Genomic DNA, 18,685 nt, shown 5'->3' on the forward strand with positions numbered 1-18,685 from the left:
GGACTGAATTCTTTTCAGAATACATGTACTTTAAAAGCTGTAGCATTTGTCCAATGTGACCGTTTATAAAAGTGTAAAAATATATGGATAAAAATGTTAAATTACACAAAATATATTTCAAAACACATCTATGATTAGCAAAATGAAGATTCATACAGACGTCGAGTTTCATGAAAAGATTTTCAAAGAATTCTGAAGTTGATGACAGCAGGTTTGTTAATGAATTATACATTCTCTCCTTTTCAGATTGAGCCTACAAAGAGACCTACCTTTTCTGATATTGTAACTTCACTTGAGAAAATTTGCAATCTGCTGAAAGAGGATTCTGATGATCAAATAAAAAGGAAAAGAAAAGGTGAGAATATTTACAGCTTAAAAAATTTATTTCGAACAGTTACATCATTTTTTTTGTGGAATCACTATATCAAACTAAGAACTAATGATAACTGTTTATAACTTAGGCTAAGAAAAATTAAAACTTGGTTTTAAGTCCCATGCATCTGATTTCACAATGGGTATTTCATATTGTTATTATCCTTATATAAATAACATGTTTCAAAAAAGTGTTTAATGGCACATATATATTTATTCAGATTCTGGTCGCCATGGTCACAAGAGATCCCTATCTGCTGACAACATCCTTTCAAGTCCCTCTGAGGATGTTCCACTCATGACCCCCCAGGTAGTGGGAGAGGTGATGAGTAAGGATGACCCGTTTTATGCCCCAGTGGGAGCCAACCCATTTGCTGAATACAAAACATATGGTGGCAAGATTCTGGGATATTCAGGAAACGGAAGTTCTTTCGGTTTCGAACTCCCCTCTCCGTCTTTTCCACACACCCCTCCCTGTACCCCGATCATGACTCCAGACGGAACTTTGGCGAGGAAGAAACATCACAAAATCAAGCAGACGCAGTCACTCCCATCATCCCCTGTGTTGTTACGTAAGGCAGCTGAGAAATTTCACCAGGAGTCCCTGCACGGGTCAACAAACTGTCGGCGGAACTCCTCTGTGAACAGTAAGAGATACTCCTTACATTTCCCTAAATCAAAGAGTGCGACAGTGCTGCCGGAGTCTCTTGCTCATAGACTACAGTGTGAACTCAATATGGAGGACTCTGAGAAATCCACGAGTAGTAAGGGGCAGCGAGGGAGGAAGTATTACCGGCAGCTTAGTGCCGATACTCAGCGTCTAGGTTTTGACCTGGGAAACGACAGTGACAGTGTGACGGACAGTACTTTTCAGAACGGCAGAAATAGTGAAAATATTTTATTTCAAAACAGCGTGAGGGACTATCGAGTGGCCAGAAGCTCCACGGACTCGATCACCTCCATAGAAGAACAGGTGGCGGATCTAAGAAATCCCAGCATGACATTCATCACGGAAAACCTTGCAGAAGATTCCAACACAATTTACAGTTCTGATGGTGCAATAATAGAGACACATTTATAATTTGGGTTTTTTTGTTGGTTTTTTCTTTCTTTTGTTGCTGGTTTCTTTATTAATGATTTTTTTTGTTGGTGAGTGCTACTTAAGTTTATGTATTGAATGAACAGTTCATATTTCACATCTCTCTCTCACAATATTAAAGTGCCATTGTTCTTGGCTTAACTTATGACAGCAGATATTTTCATTTTTTTTTTTTACATTATGCATCTTATCATCATTGGGTATCATTTTCAATCTGTGATATATTTAAAAAATAAGTGATCAATTTTTTTTTTTATCTCGTATTTTAATGTATGTAGGATAAAAAACAAAATTTTGTTATATTATGTTATTTTTGCAATAACATGTAATTCATACCTTGTTTCTTGTTAGTAGAAACTAATAAATATATGCAGTATAAAGGTAATTTTTATAAAGAAAAATTTTTTTGCTAGCCTTGTTTTACCTATATTTGAAAATACAATGCAACAAATCTGTTACATTGACTTTACTACTGTCTCATGTGTGAAGTCTCTATCTATCCAATTTCTATGCATAGAAAAGTTAGTACATGTATTAGATTAAAAAATTGTTAATTAAGTTGTCATTTACTCATATTTAGAGAACAAGACATGTAATTTTGTTAGAAAAAGTGCTGCTACAAAAAATTGTTCAGTACCATTTTAAATAACTGTATATTTTTGTATAGAGGGGTTTCTTGTTATTGACACCATGTGTATATTAATTAAGTATTGTTATAGATATCAATGAGCAGCGTTGATTGTATATCACACAATATAGGGAAACTTCTTTCTTGATCTATCTCCTCAACCCAAAAACACTAGCTAACACTTACCCCCCCCCCCTTCAACCTTACCCTCACCCTTACCACTCATCTTTATTGACTTAACTAATATTTTTATTTAGTTGAACACCCCCCCCCCCCATTCCTATATACTATGTATGTTTGTATTTGTGTTTAAGTCTCCGTTTAGCTACCTCCTGAAAGCGATGTCTTCCTTAATAGGGAAAGACAGAAAGTCAAACAAGCCTGTTAATTTTTTTGTCAGAAATCAACTTTCTTACAATTATGACAATATGCTTGTAAAGTTTGTGTTAAAATGCAATGTGCTGGTTTTTATGGCATCATGCATGTTAAGGATTTTTTTTTTCATCTATAATAATTTAGATAATTTGTGTAGGAATTTTAATCATTTGTTTACTTGTTAAGAAAAAAAATAACAGTTTATCAAATTTCTTTGAAATCCTATGACAAGAAGTACCGGTATGTTGTCTAGACCAACATGAAAAGTTGTCTAGAAACTTTGTCATGATGATTTCTTATCTGTAAGTCTATATATTACAAACAGAAATCTACAACTCTTCTCTATTGTTACCATGAACAATTCATATAGTTTCCAAACTTTGATTTAAATCATTCTTCACTGTTTAGTGCTGATTTTGATTAATATTGATTACCAATAATGCCCTTAACAAATGCATGTAGCAAATACCTTACTTTTAGAAGTCTTATCTATTTGTCTTAACATTAAATTTACATCTGTTGTATTGTAAACAATACCCAAAAAAATTATAAAGCAAAACAGATTTTACAGACTTTTTGCTAAAATTTTGAGCTAAAAGAAAAAAAGGAACTAAAAAATTACACAGTGAAATTTCATTACTAGTCTTTCATCATGTATTCATACATTCCATTTTTCTCCTGTTGTTAGATCAGTTATAATAAAGGAATATCATATGTGAAGAGAGATTTTTCTCCATTACCGTAATATTAAATCTATTCAAAATCAAATGTGGCAATGTTGCAATAACAAGTTCAATCCAAACCTCAATTAGGATATAAAAAAAATTGGCTTTATATTGAAAATTGATTAACAGAAACATTAATTGATTAATACAGAGTAGAAATTAAAAAGAATTATTGCTGAATTTTGTTAAATTCATCATTTTAAAAGATAAATAGGCTGTTTAGACTTTGATTAACTTAGTTTGATTCCGTGTACAATATGCACCATTGACAAATCATTTAATTGTATTGACAAAGTCTGTTCTGGACAATAATTAAATTGTGATTTTTGTGTTAGAATTGTATATTTTATACCCTATGCTCCATTACAAAAATACTGATATTATTATTATGTTTTGTGATCTGACTTTAGGTGATTAGTAGAAATGAGTATACTAGTACTTACTAGTACTACTTTTTGAAAATGTCACCATGTGCTATGTTTTCTCAAAATGTATTGTGTTCACTGTGTCCTGTCTTTAGGTACTGCATCTTCCAATTTTAAGTTGAGTCTGAAATTTGAACATGTATTTGTTCTGTTTTGTGAAAAAGGATTTTTTTTTTTAATTTATAGATCTTCAAATTTACAATGACTAATGCTTAGTTAAATAGATAGTTAGATAGAGAAATAAGATATCATATTGCAAGTCTAGACAAGAGAATTTCTATCCATTATGAAATGTTTTTCATTGTTAGGTGATGTGTTTTAAGGTTTCACTTTTGTGTTTTTATGACCAGAACACACTTAAACCCCCCCCCCCCCTTCCAATAATCTTGAAATAACTAAATTTTAAACTAAAAATTGCAAAGCCTTTTGTTTTGTAATTTTTGAGGGATATGAAGTAAAATTCTCTCTAATCTCCAACCTCTCCCCCCCCCTCCCCCAATTTGCATTTAATATTAGTTATTCTGGAGGCTTTTTTTTTTTTGTCTTTTATTCCGATTGATCCAATATTGGTGAATTCTTTACCATAAAAGAATATGGGCATTCATTTAATATACATAGTATGTATTTTTATTATTTTTTTTTATCTGTATGCTCAATTTTCAAAGAATTGGAATGCATTGAACTAGTTCATAGTTAAAATGTTATATATTCTGGTATAGTGTTTAACATAAGGCATCTAGATTTTTATGATCTGTCTAAATGAAAGATTAAATTCTTATCAATATTCCTGTATACATGTACGTGAATTCCCCTATGGTCACAAATATTGGCATGTCATATTACCCTATCTTCCATGGCTACTTTAGCTTCCTAGTTATTTTTTAAATCGTCATTATATAGAATTCATCCTTCACGGAACTGAAGGTTGTTTTCAAAATGCCGAGAAAAACAATTGAAATTGGCTGCCCTTTAAAACTCAGTTAGATTCGCATACTTATATTATTTTAAATATTACAAAATTGTTCATCAGAATATTAAAAATTGCATTCATTTGGCTAGTGGCATTAGGTAGAAGGGGTTCCCCCTTAGATTATGAAGTAGAATATAGTTTTTATTACCAGTGTATTACTAATCCACATCATATGTCACTTTACTTTTCTGAGTGACTTAGATGAGTGTCACAAGTAAACAATCTGCTATTTATTTTAATCAGCTCTTTTTGTTACCCATGTTATGTATTGCATGACAATGGCATGCATCCTCAATCCCTTTGATACCTCTACAATCTGATCACCCCCCCCCCCCCCCCCCTCCCTTGCAATATACTACTTACTGATGTCTACATATATCTGTGTAATCATGTGTTCAGTACACAAAGCCAAATTGATTGTTAATTATTTGTAAGAGACTTTAAAGATATATCACTGAATAATTGTTGTTTTTAATAAAGTTTATGAAAGGTTTATATGAGTTTTCTCTTTTTATACACACAATATAATGATAATATTCCTGTCTTTATGGCAATTTTTAACTGTAATCTGTAAACTAATAAGTTTTTTTTGTGATGGTCAAGGACAAAGAAGTTCAAGGCCATTTTTCAAGTCAAGTCGCAACCGTAAAATCAGTCAAATCAACGTTCTTTTAAAAAGAGTTGCGTGCTTTTATTAATGTTATTACTGAAATTATATCTCGTAAAGTCTTCACCGCGAGTTTGATCACAAAATAGTCGGTTTATCTAAACAATAATTACTACATATGTACTTTCTTTAATGCTTTTTGCGGGTACAAAGGTAGCAATTATTGCAGAAAAAATATAATAGCCCGCGTACATTTTTTCTACAGTGCTGGCTACTTTTATAGTCCGTATCAAGCACCAACGAAAGCCTTTTTACCGTTTTTAGCTCACCTGAGCTGAAAGCTCAAGTGAGCTTTTCTGATCACATTTTGTCAGTCGTCCGTCCGTCTGTCCGTAAACTTTTCACATTTTCAACATCTTCTCAAGAACTACTAAGCCAAAATCAACCAAACTTGGCACAAATCATAATTAGGCAAAGGGGATTCTAAGTTGTGAAAATTAAAGGCCCCACCCTTTCTCAATGGGAGATAATTAGAAATTAATGAAAAATTTTGAGAAATTTTCAAAAATCTTCTTCTCCAGAACCATATAGCCAGGAAAGCTGAAACTTGTGTGGAAGCATCCTCAGGTAGTGTAGATTCAAAGTTGTGAAAATCATGACCCCCCAGGGGGGGGGGGGAGGGTGGGGCTACAATGGGGGTTGAAGTTTTACATAGGAATATATAGAGTAAATCTTTAAACATCTTCTTCCCAGAAACTAATCAGCCAGGAAAGCTGAAACTTGTGTGGAAGCATCCTCAGGTAGTGTAGATTCAAAGTTGTGAAAATCAGGACCCCCGGGAGTAGCGTGGGGCCACAATGGGGGAGGGGGGGGGTGTTAGAGTTTTACATATGAATATATAGAGCAAATCTTAAAAAATCCTCTTCTCAACAACTAATCTAACAGGAAAGCTGAAACTTGTGTGGAAGCATCCACAGGAAAGCTGAAACTTGTGTGGAAGCATCCTCAGGTAGTGTAGATTCAAAGTTGTGAAAATCATGACCCCGGGGGTAGGGTGGGGCCACAATGGGAGGAGGAGTGTTAGAGTTTTACATAGGAATATATAGAGAAAATCTTTAAAAATCTTCTTCTCAAAAAACTAATCAGCCAGATGCTTCTTTATGATTGTTAAGACTTTGGCTCCAGGACAATTTTTCGGCCTCACAAGAAGGTTAAGAGTTTGATGTAGCTTTATATCCCATATATAAACAATTGTTAAGGATCTTTTTGAGAACTGCAATACTCAAGATGTGATATGACTATAAAATCATCCTGTTAGAAAAGGGACTAATGATTATAAACATAAGAATATCCAGGGGGAAAATAGATTTTATTTATACAGGATCTACATGTATTATTGTACATTGTCCAGATAGTTTGTAATATGACTCCATTAAGCTGATTTTATCATACCTATTGTTCCGTAGGTGAGCGATGTGGCCCATGGGCCTCTTGTTATTTACATCTATCTTTTTCTTGTTTAATTAATTATTCAAAAGTAAGTAAAGTACATGACTTATCATTATTATTGATTTGATCTAAACACAGACAATGTTCCGAATAAGTAAAGGACACCATTGCACTTGAACCATGCGATCCGGTTGGATTCCTGTTCTCGAGGTGGCTTTAATTCAGTTTCGATCAATCAAGAAATAATCCATGGAAAGTTCAATAGTATCAGGACAAAGAAGACACTGGTCAATGAACGATGTAAAATTATTTATTATAGCCACCAGAATTAAAATTGTCATTCAGCAGTTTGGAATGCGTTTAATCTTGCGTCGACATCCAGATCATCTCGCTGATATCTGCCTTAAATTGTCATGCATGTATGATTTACATGTACAATCGATTATCGGAAGAACTAGAGGAAAATATATATTTACTGAATGTAAATATATTTCTACGTTTTAATTCCAATCTATTGCTCTTATTTTTGCTGCTGTCATAAAAATAAACTTTGACTGAGCCAAATTAATTGCTAACCAGGTCTTTCGGAGGATTTTGCCTCATTCAATCGTGAAAAGTTTTTGTTTCATGTGTTTGTGTGTGTGGCTTATCATATAAACGATTACATTACTGTATTACCTAATAAAAAAAACTTTGAAAAAAAGCGATAGACCCACAACTTTCATTTTTTTCAATCTCTCTCTTTCTCTCATCCCTCTCTCTTGCCCCAATCTCTCAATCTCGCCCCTCTCTTTATCTCGCCCCACACTCACTTTCTTGCCCACTCTCACCCTCTCTCTCGACCCACTCTTACCCTCTCTCCTTCTCTCAACCCACTCTCTCGCTCCACTCTTTATTGCCCCACTTTCTCTTGCCCTACTCTCTCCCTATCTCCACTCTCAGTCTCTTGCCCCACTCTCACCCTCTCTCTTTCTGACACCCTTTCTTCCCACTCTCTCTCGCCACACTCTCATCCTCTCTATTGCCCCTTTCTCATCCCTCTCTCTCGCCCCTACTCACCCTCTCCCTCGTCCCACTTTCACTTTCTCGCCCCACTCTCTCCCAACTCTCACCCTCTCCCGCCCACTCTCTCTCTCTCTCTCTCTCTCTCTCTCCCCACTATCTCTTGCCTCACTATCTCTCTATGGCCCCGCTCTCACACTCTCACGCCCCACTCTCTCTTGCCCCACTCTAACCCCTTCTTTCGCCCCTACTCTCACCCTCTTTTTCTCTCTTGCCCCTCTTTACCCCCTACTCTCACCCTCTCTCTTTCGCCACAGTCTCTCTCGCCTCATTCTCACCATCTCCCGCCCCACTCTTACCCCTCTCTCTCGCCCCTACTCTCGCCCCACTCTCACGCCCCTACTCTCAACCTCTCTTTCACCCCACTCTCTCCACTCTAACATTCTCTCTCTCAACTCTTTCTCGCCCCAACTCTCACCCTCTCTCTCTAACCCCACTCTCACCTGCTCGTCCCACTCTGTCTCGCCCCACACTCACTTTCTTGCCCACTCTCACCCTCTCTCTCGACCCACTCTTACCCTCTCTCCTTCTCTCAACCCACTCTCTCGCTCCACTCTTTATTGCCCCACTTTCTCTTGCCCTACTCTCTCCCTATCTCCACTCTCAGTCTCTTTTGCCCCACTCTCACCCTCTCTCTTTCTGACACCCTTTCTTCCCACTCTCTCTCGCCACACTCTCATCCTCTCTATTGCCCCTTTCTCATCCCTCTCTCTCGCCCCTACTCACCCTCTCCCTCGTCCCACTTTCACTTTCTCGCCCCACTCTCTCCCAACTCTCACCCTCTCCCGCCCACTCTCTCTCTCTCTCTCTCTCTCTCTCTCCCCACTATCTCTTGCCTCACTATCTCTCTATGGCCCCGCTCTCACACTCTCACGCCCCACTCTCTCTTGCCCCACTCTAACCCCTTCTCTCGCCCCTACTCTCACCCTCTTTTTCTCTCTCGCCCCTCTTTACCCCCTACTCTCACCCTCTCTCTTTCGCCACAGTCTCTCTCGCCTCATTCTCACCATCTCCCGCCCCACTCTTACCCCTCTCTCTCGCCCCTACTCTCGCCCCACTCTCACGCCCCTACTCTCAACCTCTCTTTCACCCCACTCTCTCCACTCTAACATTCTCTCTCTCAACTCTTTCTCGCCCCTACTCTCACCCTCTCTCTCTAACCCCACTCTCACCTGCTCGTCCCACTCTGTCTCGCCCCACTCTCTCTCTCTCTCTCGCCCCACTCTCTCTAACCTCACTCTCTCTCTCTCTGGTCCTGCTCTCACCCTCTACCGCCCCTCTCTCTCTCTCTCACCATATCTCTTTCGCCTCACTCTCTCTCCCAACTCTCACCTTCTCTCGCCCCACTCTCACCCTCTCTTTTTTGCCCCACTCTCACCCTGTCTCTCGCCCCACTTTCTCACCTCACTCTCTCTGGCCCCGCTCTAACCCTCTCTATTGTGTTATGATTTATGTGATTTGATCATATAACACATATATATATATGATATAATATCAAATATAACAGTACAATATTGTAATATATGATATCTGTTGTAAGATATAGCATGATATCAAGCCATAAATGATAACAATGTATTATATGATATTTAAGTATTGAATCCTTATTTTTTGAAAGATATACGTATAGTCTCATAACTGCAACGGTGTGTGCATACAAATTGAATAACGCGCGTTAGCGCGTTATGAAAATTTGTTTGCACACACCGTTGCAGTTATGAGACTATATCTTTCAAAAAATAAGGATTTAATGCTTATATTTACATTTTTTTACCTTCTTGTCTTGTACGCAAATGGGAATTATACCTCAAAATTACTGTATTATCCTATGGATAAGTTCAAATTAATGGAAGAGCCACAGTAACAGCCACAAGCGTGATCTTTGATTTTTGCTTGTGACGTTGTATTTATCAGCGTTAAACGTTTGTGACGTCACAATTAAAACTCGTGATTTAACCTATTAGTACCCTGTCTGTGTTATTGTGCTATATCTGCAGTAGATTTACATGCAAAATATATGTGGAATGTAAATATTGTGTGATATGATACATAATATGATATTGTACCATGATACATTTCAATTTGATACAACATTTTATTCTATAAAATGATACAATATCATATGATATAATTTATAATATACAATATCATATTATACTATCATATCATGATATCATATGGTACAATATCACAAATAATACAATATTATATCATATGATACAATGTTATATATTAAAATATCATGTGATACAATACTACATATTATAATATAATACCGTATAATATACAATATCATATGTTACAATATCATATGATACAATATCATAATATACAAAAAGGTTGATACAATATCATATCGCTTCATATAATTTTTAACAATATAATCATGATATAATATTGTATCATATCATACAATATTGTATCTTAGAAATCATGTTTTATTATTTAACAACAAACATAGCTATCAAGCAAGTTTGAGTAAGGTTGGGTTTTTGGTTTTTTTTTTTATCATCCTTGCTAATGGAGATCAGGCTCAGTATTTGAAGCTACATTTATGATTCATTTATATTATAGTTAAATCAACCAAGCAAGTTTGAAATAGTACTAATATCTATTAAACATGTTACCTGTTCCAAAAAACTAAACCTCCTCCAGCATCTGAAACCTATGACTCTGATACAGCATCCTTGTCTGTGGAGTGCATCAGAATCACAAGATGCATCATCTATTCAAATTTGATAAAGACTGACAAATAATATTATAGGGCACCTGCTCATAAAACTTTAACCATCTCAAAAAACCTTCACCTCAACCAGCATCGAAAACTTATGGCTCAGATTCAGCATTCAAGCCTGTCAAGTCCATCGGTATTATGAGTAAGACACACCATCCAGGCAAGTTTGGTGAAGTAAGGACCAGTCATAGCTAGGATATGATCATTTAAGGGCACCTGCTCCAAAAACTTTAACCAATTCAGAAAACAACCTCATTCAGCATCCGAAACCTTTGGCTCATATTCAGCATTCAAGCCTGCATCAGTATCATAGGACGCATAATCTATGCAAGTTTGGTAATGTTAGTACCATTAGTTACTTAAAAATGACTATCAGAGGGCACCTGCACTAAAAACTTTGACCTGCTCCAAAAACCTTAACCTCCTCCAGCATCTGAAATTCATGGTCAAGATTCATGCCTGTATTTTAATTTTTTAAATGCAAAGTTTTTCGTATTTACTGACAAAGTTCATTTTCATGCAATTCATGCATTTCTTCTAAAAAGTTTTTTTTTTCAGCACCAATTTAGAAATCTGATATAAAGGAGGCCCAATAGAAATTTAAAGTAATTTTAAAATTTTAATTGTTAAATTGCCAGAAATACGCTTTTTTTTTTTAAAATAATGATTTTATTTGAAATTACATACAAATTGCTTGGGGTAATACCTCCGCAGAGGCCCTCTTTGTATACCTTACCTGGGGTGCCAGGGCCCCCCTGGATCGGTAACTATGTAGCAAAAAAAATGAGGATACCTTATACATTTATATAATGTATAATATAATGTATACCTTATACATATTTTTACAAAGTAAAGTTAATAAAGTGAAGTAATATAATTATAATCATAGTGGATCATACACATATCTAACTTAATAGTGCGAATTTATCATTTTTTTTTCTTATGTAAAGATTTATTGAAAAAAAATAAAAATATATATATATATATAAATATATATATATATATATATATATATATTTATCTCATACGTGTGGTGTATATTACCCGTGTGATAAACCTTTGCTATATCACACGGGTGATGCTATATCAAATACTTCCGGTCGGAACTACTTTTGACACAGCCCCTCGCTTCAACGCTTCAGTGACCTATTTTCGAAGATTTGCTAGTACTTTCATCATAACTATATCTACTACAAAAATTGATTTAAAAAATTGATTTAGTCAAAGATTTAAAAATTACAAATATGAAGGAAAGCACATAACTGCGTAGCATAGGCATCGGAACCGGGGGGCTCTTATTGTGAGATGGGGGGGGGGGGGGGGGGGGGGGGAGGGGTCAGCCCCCCCCCCCCCCACGTTTTTTGCAAAGTTATACGTAACCGTAACGACAAGACCCTTTTTTCTTGTTTGTCAAGATTTTTGATAAGTTTAGGCCCCTTCCAACTTTCAATTTGCTTTGTGAATTTTATAAAACTGCAAAATACGTTAACTATCAAGGAGTTCATCCTGACGACGCGATGAAAACAGAACGCTCTGGTTGTGTTTATATACAAGAACTTACCGAAATAATGTTTCATAAGACTTTTATTCCACCACCAGTAAGCATCCTTATTCACTATTTTCATTTTCGAATCATAAGGTTAGTGTTTTTCATAAAACATCAACAACTGTTCTTCGTTCGAGTCAATTCAAACTAACGAGCATTCGCAACTTCGTGAATGTCAACAAACTTTATTATTCAAGTCTTCTGATCAGTATTTCCATCTAATCAAGTGAATAAGCTCTAAGAAAAATTATTTAATGCTAAAAAAATACTTTAAGGTTTATTTCAGTGAAACCTTACATTAAAACAGTTAGATTAATCTCAGAAATGACGTACTAAATTATATGGCGCAAGGTCACAATAACCGCATAACGCAACGTTGCATCATCGTTTTTTATCTTTGAAAAAAATCAATTCGGGTCTATAAGGGACTGTCTCAAAAGTTTCATAATATAAATCAAATTGTATGAGATAAATAGAACATCTATAATTGTGTGATTTTATATTTGCTTTATCCAACTCGTTGAAATGGTTATATTCGCTCGGCAAGCCTCGCGAATATATACACCATTTCAACTCGTTGGATAAAGCAAATATAAAACCACACAATATAGATATCCTCTATTTATATATATATATATATATATATATATATATATATATATATATATATATATATATATATATAAACAATTCTTAGTCATAATTTAAATACAATTTACGAATAAACATGTAATAGGAATTGACATGCGGTACTATGCGGTAGGACTTGCTTCTACAGTCACAATTCTTTTTGTCCTATACCGCATAAAAGTACGAGAGCCAGGTCGCCCTCTAGTTCATTATGTTCTAATACTAATAATACAACATTATTGTTATTACTATTTCATATTTTACAATTTACAGCATTTCAGAAAGAGTTCTAAGTATGCAGTAATCAAAATTGACAGTTTGTGCTTGCTGATTTACAAGGAAAAAGCTTGCAAGCGATGACCTTAAAAATAAAATTAGGCCTTCATTTGTGACATTGTCTTCTATCAATTTACATTTCATTTTGTATTTAAAAAATTTACATGCAATGAAGGATATTACATTGTTTAAAACTACATTGCTTTGGTTTCCATTGTAAATAAAACCCAAAACAAGATGTTTCCAAGCAATATTAATTTTAAGTATAGCAGAAATACGCTTTTGACCTTTTAACCCCCTCCCCCAAGCAAGCTAAATTATCCTTCGGACCCCACTTTCCGGGGAAAAAAATCTGGAAACGGATTTGCGCATGCACTATATAACAGTCTTTCCTTTTTGTGGTAAAAAACTGTTTAACTGAACATTCTCATCATCCAATGTTAAAGGAGACTGGAAGAAGATGAAGTAACCCCCCCCCCCCCCCCCCAAAAAAAAAAATTTAAAAAATCAGCCATCGCCCGTATGAACGTAACGAACGACAACTGCGATCTGATCCTATTTTGTGATGACGTAAAGCAACATCGATCAAACCACGTGATTAAACGTAACAAATACAGTGACGTCACAATCATCACTACAACACAAAAAGTAAGTGGTAGCATATACAACATACAGCGAAGAATCAGCATTTACAAATCTCATTATGGAGAGACTATTGGAGTATTGCAAAGCAACAACCAAGGAGATTGTAAGTTTAACTTATCTCGTATTAACTTGCCCAATTTTTCCAATTGTAGCTCATGTGAAATACATCCAAAATTCATAACATATGATTTTTAGCGATAGTCAGAGCTACTGTATAATATTGTAGAGATTGTAGACGTTTTCCCTTAATTAATTTACCATTTCTTAAAATTTGTGTGAAATTCTTGAATGGAATAATGATATCAATTATCATGACATTATCATTATTTTTTAAACGCAGTTTTTAAAATCTTATAAAATTTTAAAATGTGTTTGAGATATGTTGTGGATAGTTTTCCTAGCATTAATATATGATTGGTTTTCATGCATATTTTTTCTGAGATTTTTTTATGAGAAGCTGTCTCTTGACATTAATTAATATTCTATAAGGGTAACGTTTTCATCAATTTAAAATGTCATATCTGAAAATCATACGACTTTTTTTCTCTGCAGGAATCATCATTTGTACTCAATTTTGCCCGGACCGAAATGCAGAAATTTAACAGCAGAGTAGATGTAAGTTTACACTGTTTGCTTATCGTGGACGATATTTTCAAATCTAAATTATGACCAAGGAGTTACATATTGTTGATATATTTTTTTACCCAGAAAGCCTATGCGCACGCCTTAAACCTGGATCGAATGACCCAGGAGTCTTTCGTAAAGATGACCCCAAAAGACATGAACAACAACACGCAACCTTGTTCAGGGTAAGAGTTTATGTTATATATTTTGGTATTACTTTAAGTGGTTGATGAAATGCATGAATTATATTTTTACATATTTAAGTAAGAATGAATTTATATGGATCTGCTTTAAACTAGACTGTCTCATGAATTGATTTTTTTAATCGAGATTTGAGTAAAAGAAATTGTGATTATTGTTTCATTCCCTGTAATTGGTGCAATGCTGGTCCTTAGGATAGAAAGTCGATACATTGGTTATCATTGGTTATTTTGTGTTTTTTTTAATTTTCAGGAGAGAATATGGAAATCCAGAAGACGGATTGGTAAGGACTCTCTCTCTCTCTCTCTCTCTCTCTCTCTCTCTCTCTCTCTCTCTCTCTCTCTCTCTGGAATGTATCGTAATACTACTACAAGTCAACTTTAAACATACTGTATGACTTAGTTGACATTCTTTCTTTTAGAAGAGTCAAGGACGAATTTTGAATTTCTTGAAGAGACATGGAAGAAAAATTAATGTAAGAACAATGATTTTGACATTTACCTTATACAATGTATTTTTTTTTTCATTAATGTACCATGTAAAATTATTTAGCAACCTTGCAACATGTAATGTGACCATGGTGTATAAGTTTTATAAGAAAAAAGTGAAATTTTTAAACAGGAATCTGAGAATAACACTAAAAAAGACGACAATGATTGGGAAGAAAAACAGTTGGATGCCATTTCCGGAAAAAACGAGGAGAAAAACGTATTCGAGGACGACGACGGTCATTTTGTACCCAGGAAACTCCTTCTATTTAAAGTGGAGAAGTTTAAGGTACACACAAAGACTAGCTAATATACAATAACATACAATCAATCAATATACAATCAACCTTCATCGTTCTGTTGCGTCGGAAGCAAATTGAAAGTGGGGGATAAGGGGACTAGACTAATAATCAGAGATCTTGACAACCCAAAAAAAAAAGGCTATAAGGGGGGGGGGGGGGGGGGGGGGTAGTATACATAATAATGCAATTTTCAATATCACTCTTAATATTTCCTTATTTTCAATTCCCTACATTCTACCGAAAATGTGGGGGCGGGGCGAAAGCTTCCTGATACTTTTTCTTTGTAAATTTAAGAAAAATTATGTTTGTGCTGCGAGAAAAAATGTGGGGGGGGGGGGGGGCTGCTAGCCCCCGCCGCCGTTCCGACGCATATGTCGTTCTTTAATGTACAAACAAGTATCCCACACGAGCTGACAAACGTAATTTTGAAATTTTTTATTGGCTGAAATAATTATATTAGTTTTATTACCTTGGTAATTTTTTTTTCTTCAAGACTGAAGATGACGGAGTATTGGGCATCAGAAAAAGCACCAAGAAATTCCGCGCTCCTGTAATCCCAAAGTACAGTACACAAGAGGTAAGGCAATGGTAACCATTCACAAGAAATTGGAGGTATACCTAGGAATCATCATTGTTCGGGGGGTGGGGGGGGCAATATTCGTGGCTTTCGTGGATAGCTATAGCCATTGCACACGAATTTATGAATTCAATCCCCATGAAAGTATTTGCATGTACAAACACTCTACCAACGAAATCACGTTCCCACAAACCTGCAAAATATTAACTACCCACGAACGTTGGCCCCCACGAATAAAAATGATTCCACGGTAGTCATTTACAGTCAACCTAGTACCTATAACCATCAAACGTAGGTTCCTTCGTGTACTGGCGTGCAGCATTTTGTAATTGGTGATCATTATTATAGAAATGGTTCACTTGTAGTTTGATTTTTGGTTATTATTATTTTTTTAGAATGAAGGCGTTGGAAGACCGGGAGTCCGGAAAAGTACAAAGACATTCCGTGCACCTGATCCAAAGTGTACACGCAGTTCAGCAATAAATGACTCATGGGTAAGATACATACAGTACCATAAAAATTAGGGTAGTCAAAGATTTAGTTCATTTTGTCAATTAAACTTCAGTCAGTCATGATAAACAATCAATAAAATTAGGATCTTGCATGAACGGACTAATAATATTTACTGATGATATTGTTAAACAAAACTGTCTGATATACTTGTAGTTTGATGAATTTATTTTTCATTATCCTAAAGATTGGAGACAATGGATCCAGACGGGTGATCAGGAAAAGCACGAAGACTTTCCGCGCACCTGATCCAAAACCTACAGGCAGTACTCCAGCAGAGTACTTAGAGGTCGGTACACGTCATGATAACCATTCACAACAATGACAAAATAGAATGATGTCATCAATGCTATAAAAAATAATTGAATATTAAAGCAACTTGAATTTTTTAAACATGATAGCCATTTGTTTATATCTTTAAAAAAAACTACATGCATAGCACAAGTATAGACAATAACTTGGAGTTAAATCAAATATAAAACCATTATTAATTTCATATTTATAAAAAAAAAAAACCCTGATACCTTGTGTGTACATACTGTCTTTTACTATTTAACAATTTTTAATTGTCAATGAGTCCATACTCATTGACAATTAAAAATTGTTAATTAGTAAAAGACAATACGTTGACGAAGTATTATATTTTCAGGTCCCAAACACTAAGCCACAGGAAACATCTCCCAGCTTTAGATGCCGGGTCAAGAAGTTCTTTGGATTTCGATGAATAATTACCATTTTTTTTCTTGCAATATTAAAATACGTAAAAGCTATTTGAATACAATTATGTGTGACAATTAAAAGAATACTAGTATATGTAAAAAATAATTGTTGTTGTTTATATAATTATATACGTATCATTTTTATATTATATGTATATTTATTTAAATATACGAGAGCGGTAGCGTATCAGAACGGCTGATTTTAATCAGATTGACTTTATAAGGTAGTGACATTGGAGAAAATATACATAACCCACGTTAGGAGGTAATGAAAAAAAGGTAAATAAATGCAAATGAAAATTTTTCCTGCAATATCTAATGATCGCTACCTTCATAACCTACATGAATCAACAAAGCTATCATCTTATTGTTTATACTTAAAATTAACAATTGATTGTAAAACTTAAGTAACAGTGAATAAATTATCATTAATGTACATAACTACGTTGGATATAGCAACATCGTCTTATATGGGAATTTGAGTCCGACATCATGAGTTTTTCGTGCAGTCCGTGTAAGCGGGTTATTCATTTTTTCTTTAATGATCGCTACCTTTATAACCCGCATGAATCATTTAAAAAAGCATTTTATTGTTTATATTTACATCTGTCTTTTAACAAATCAATTGATTGATTTAAGAATTAAATGTTTCGACCAATCGATAAACGGGGCGTGTCAATTTCAGTCCTGTCAGTTTCTACAGCTGTTCTATTTAAACAATAAAATTTTTAATTGTTTATATTAACATCTTTGTTTTAACTAATTAATAAATTGATTAAGAAATGTAAGTAAAATTCACTAAATTACTGTAAATGTACACATGTACGTTAGCTAAAAGAAACAGCCAAATCGTCTCCTTTGAGACTTTGAGTTTGACATCATCATGATTATTTCGTGCAGTCCGTGATATTTCGTAGGTCGCTGTAGATTTAGACCAATTGATAAACAGGGCGTGTCAATTTCAGACCTTTCAATTTCTTCTCAGTTTCAGCCGCTGTAGATTTCGACCAATCGATAAACGGAGCGTGTAGATTTCAGTCTGGCTGTTTCTATAGAGCTATGAATTAATTACTTGTATTAGTTTTCGTAAGAAATAGAGGGAATAATACTTGGTAGATGTAAATATACAGCTATGAATTGACAATTAAGTTTCCGTAAGAAATACATGTACATGTATATGGAATCATACGCGGTAGATGCAAATATAGAGCTATGATTTAAATTGAATTCCGAAAGAAATATAACGTATCATACTTATATAGTGGATGTAAATATTATACCATATCAATGCAGGTCGTTTTGGTACTGAATTTTACGGACCACATAAAAGGATTCATGTGATTTGTGTTCTATACTCTGTCCCAAGATATTTTGGATTCACGTTTGGCTTAATTGTTTGATATTTATAAATACCTCAGGATCCAAACGATGTTCATTCAAAAGTATGAAAAATTTCCAAGATTTCTCAGTCAAAACGCCCCTGTTAGCTTATCAGGTTTCAATACAATGCTAAAAAATGTGATGTCTACGGAGATTTTGCATTGCAGCAAGCCCGGATGATAACGTTGAAAAATTGCGCGATGTATTCCGAGTGTATTCCGAATGGAGAAAAGATGTAAACATTCCCCATTATAAATCTCCGTAAGGAATCTGTTTTCGTTCCTGTGAATTTTTCCGAGTGAAAGATGATAATGTGTCAATGAAATTATCTTGGAAAATAT

General features: G+C 34.9%; 2 protein-coding genes and 1 long non-coding RNA gene across 3 annotated transcripts in view; all 3 read left to right on the forward strand.

Annotated features, from left to right (window-relative positions):
* LOC105344839 (uncharacterized) overlaps positions 1 to 5,087 on the forward strand; it is a 40,449-nt gene extending 35,362 nt beyond the window's left edge. The window contains exons 21-22 of the mRNA XM_066066819.1: positions 247 to 355; positions 594 to 5,087. Of these exons, the coding sequence (XP_065922891.1) occupies positions 247 to 355; positions 594 to 1,453 (969 nt within the window). The 3' untranslated portion in view covers positions 1,454 to 5,087. The remainder of the gene's footprint in view (positions 1 to 246; positions 356 to 593) is intronic.
* An 8,421-nt stretch (positions 5,088 to 13,508) lies between these two features.
* LOC105344812 (uncharacterized) lies at positions 13,509 to 15,750 on the forward strand. Its single transcript, XM_066065190.1, has 7 exons — positions 13,509 to 13,646; positions 14,096 to 14,158; positions 14,252 to 14,352; positions 14,621 to 14,651; positions 14,790 to 14,843; positions 14,990 to 15,145; positions 15,652 to 15,750. Exons 1-7 carry the CDS (start codon positions 13,602 to 13,604, stop codon positions 15,748 to 15,750), a joined length of 549 nt encoding a protein of 182 aa, XP_065921262.1. The 5' UTR covers positions 13,509 to 13,601.
* Positions 15,751 to 16,118: 368 nt separating this feature from the next.
* LOC136269891 (uncharacterized) lies at positions 16,119 to 17,050 on the forward strand. The gene is made up of 3 exons (XR_010707478.1): positions 16,119 to 16,229; positions 16,433 to 16,534; positions 16,895 to 17,050. It is a non-coding gene; the product is annotated as an uncharacterized lncRNA (long non-coding RNA).
* Positions 17,051 to 18,685: the final 1,635 nt, after the last annotated feature.

This window comes from Magallana gigas, chromosome 7, assembly GCF_963853765.1.
Source record: "Magallana gigas chromosome 7, xbMagGiga1.1, whole genome shotgun sequence".
Classification (NCBI taxonomy): Eukaryota; Metazoa; Mollusca; class Bivalvia; order Ostreida; family Ostreidae; genus Magallana; species Magallana gigas.

Excerpts from the sequence above, each read along its gene's own strand:
- LOC105344812 (XM_066065190.1), top strand. The coding sequence starts at position 13,602 with ATGGAGAGACTATTGGAGTATTGCAAAGCAACAACCAAGGAGATT. Across the intron at positions 13,647-14,095 it reads AAGCAACAACCAAGGAGATT|GAATCATCATTTGTACTCAA; the intron begins GTAAGTTTAACT and ends TTTTCTCTGCAG. Across the intron at positions 15,146-15,651 it reads TTAAAGTGGAGAAGTTTAAG|ACTGAAGATGACGGAGTATT; the intron begins GTACACACAAAG and ends TTTTTCTTCAAG.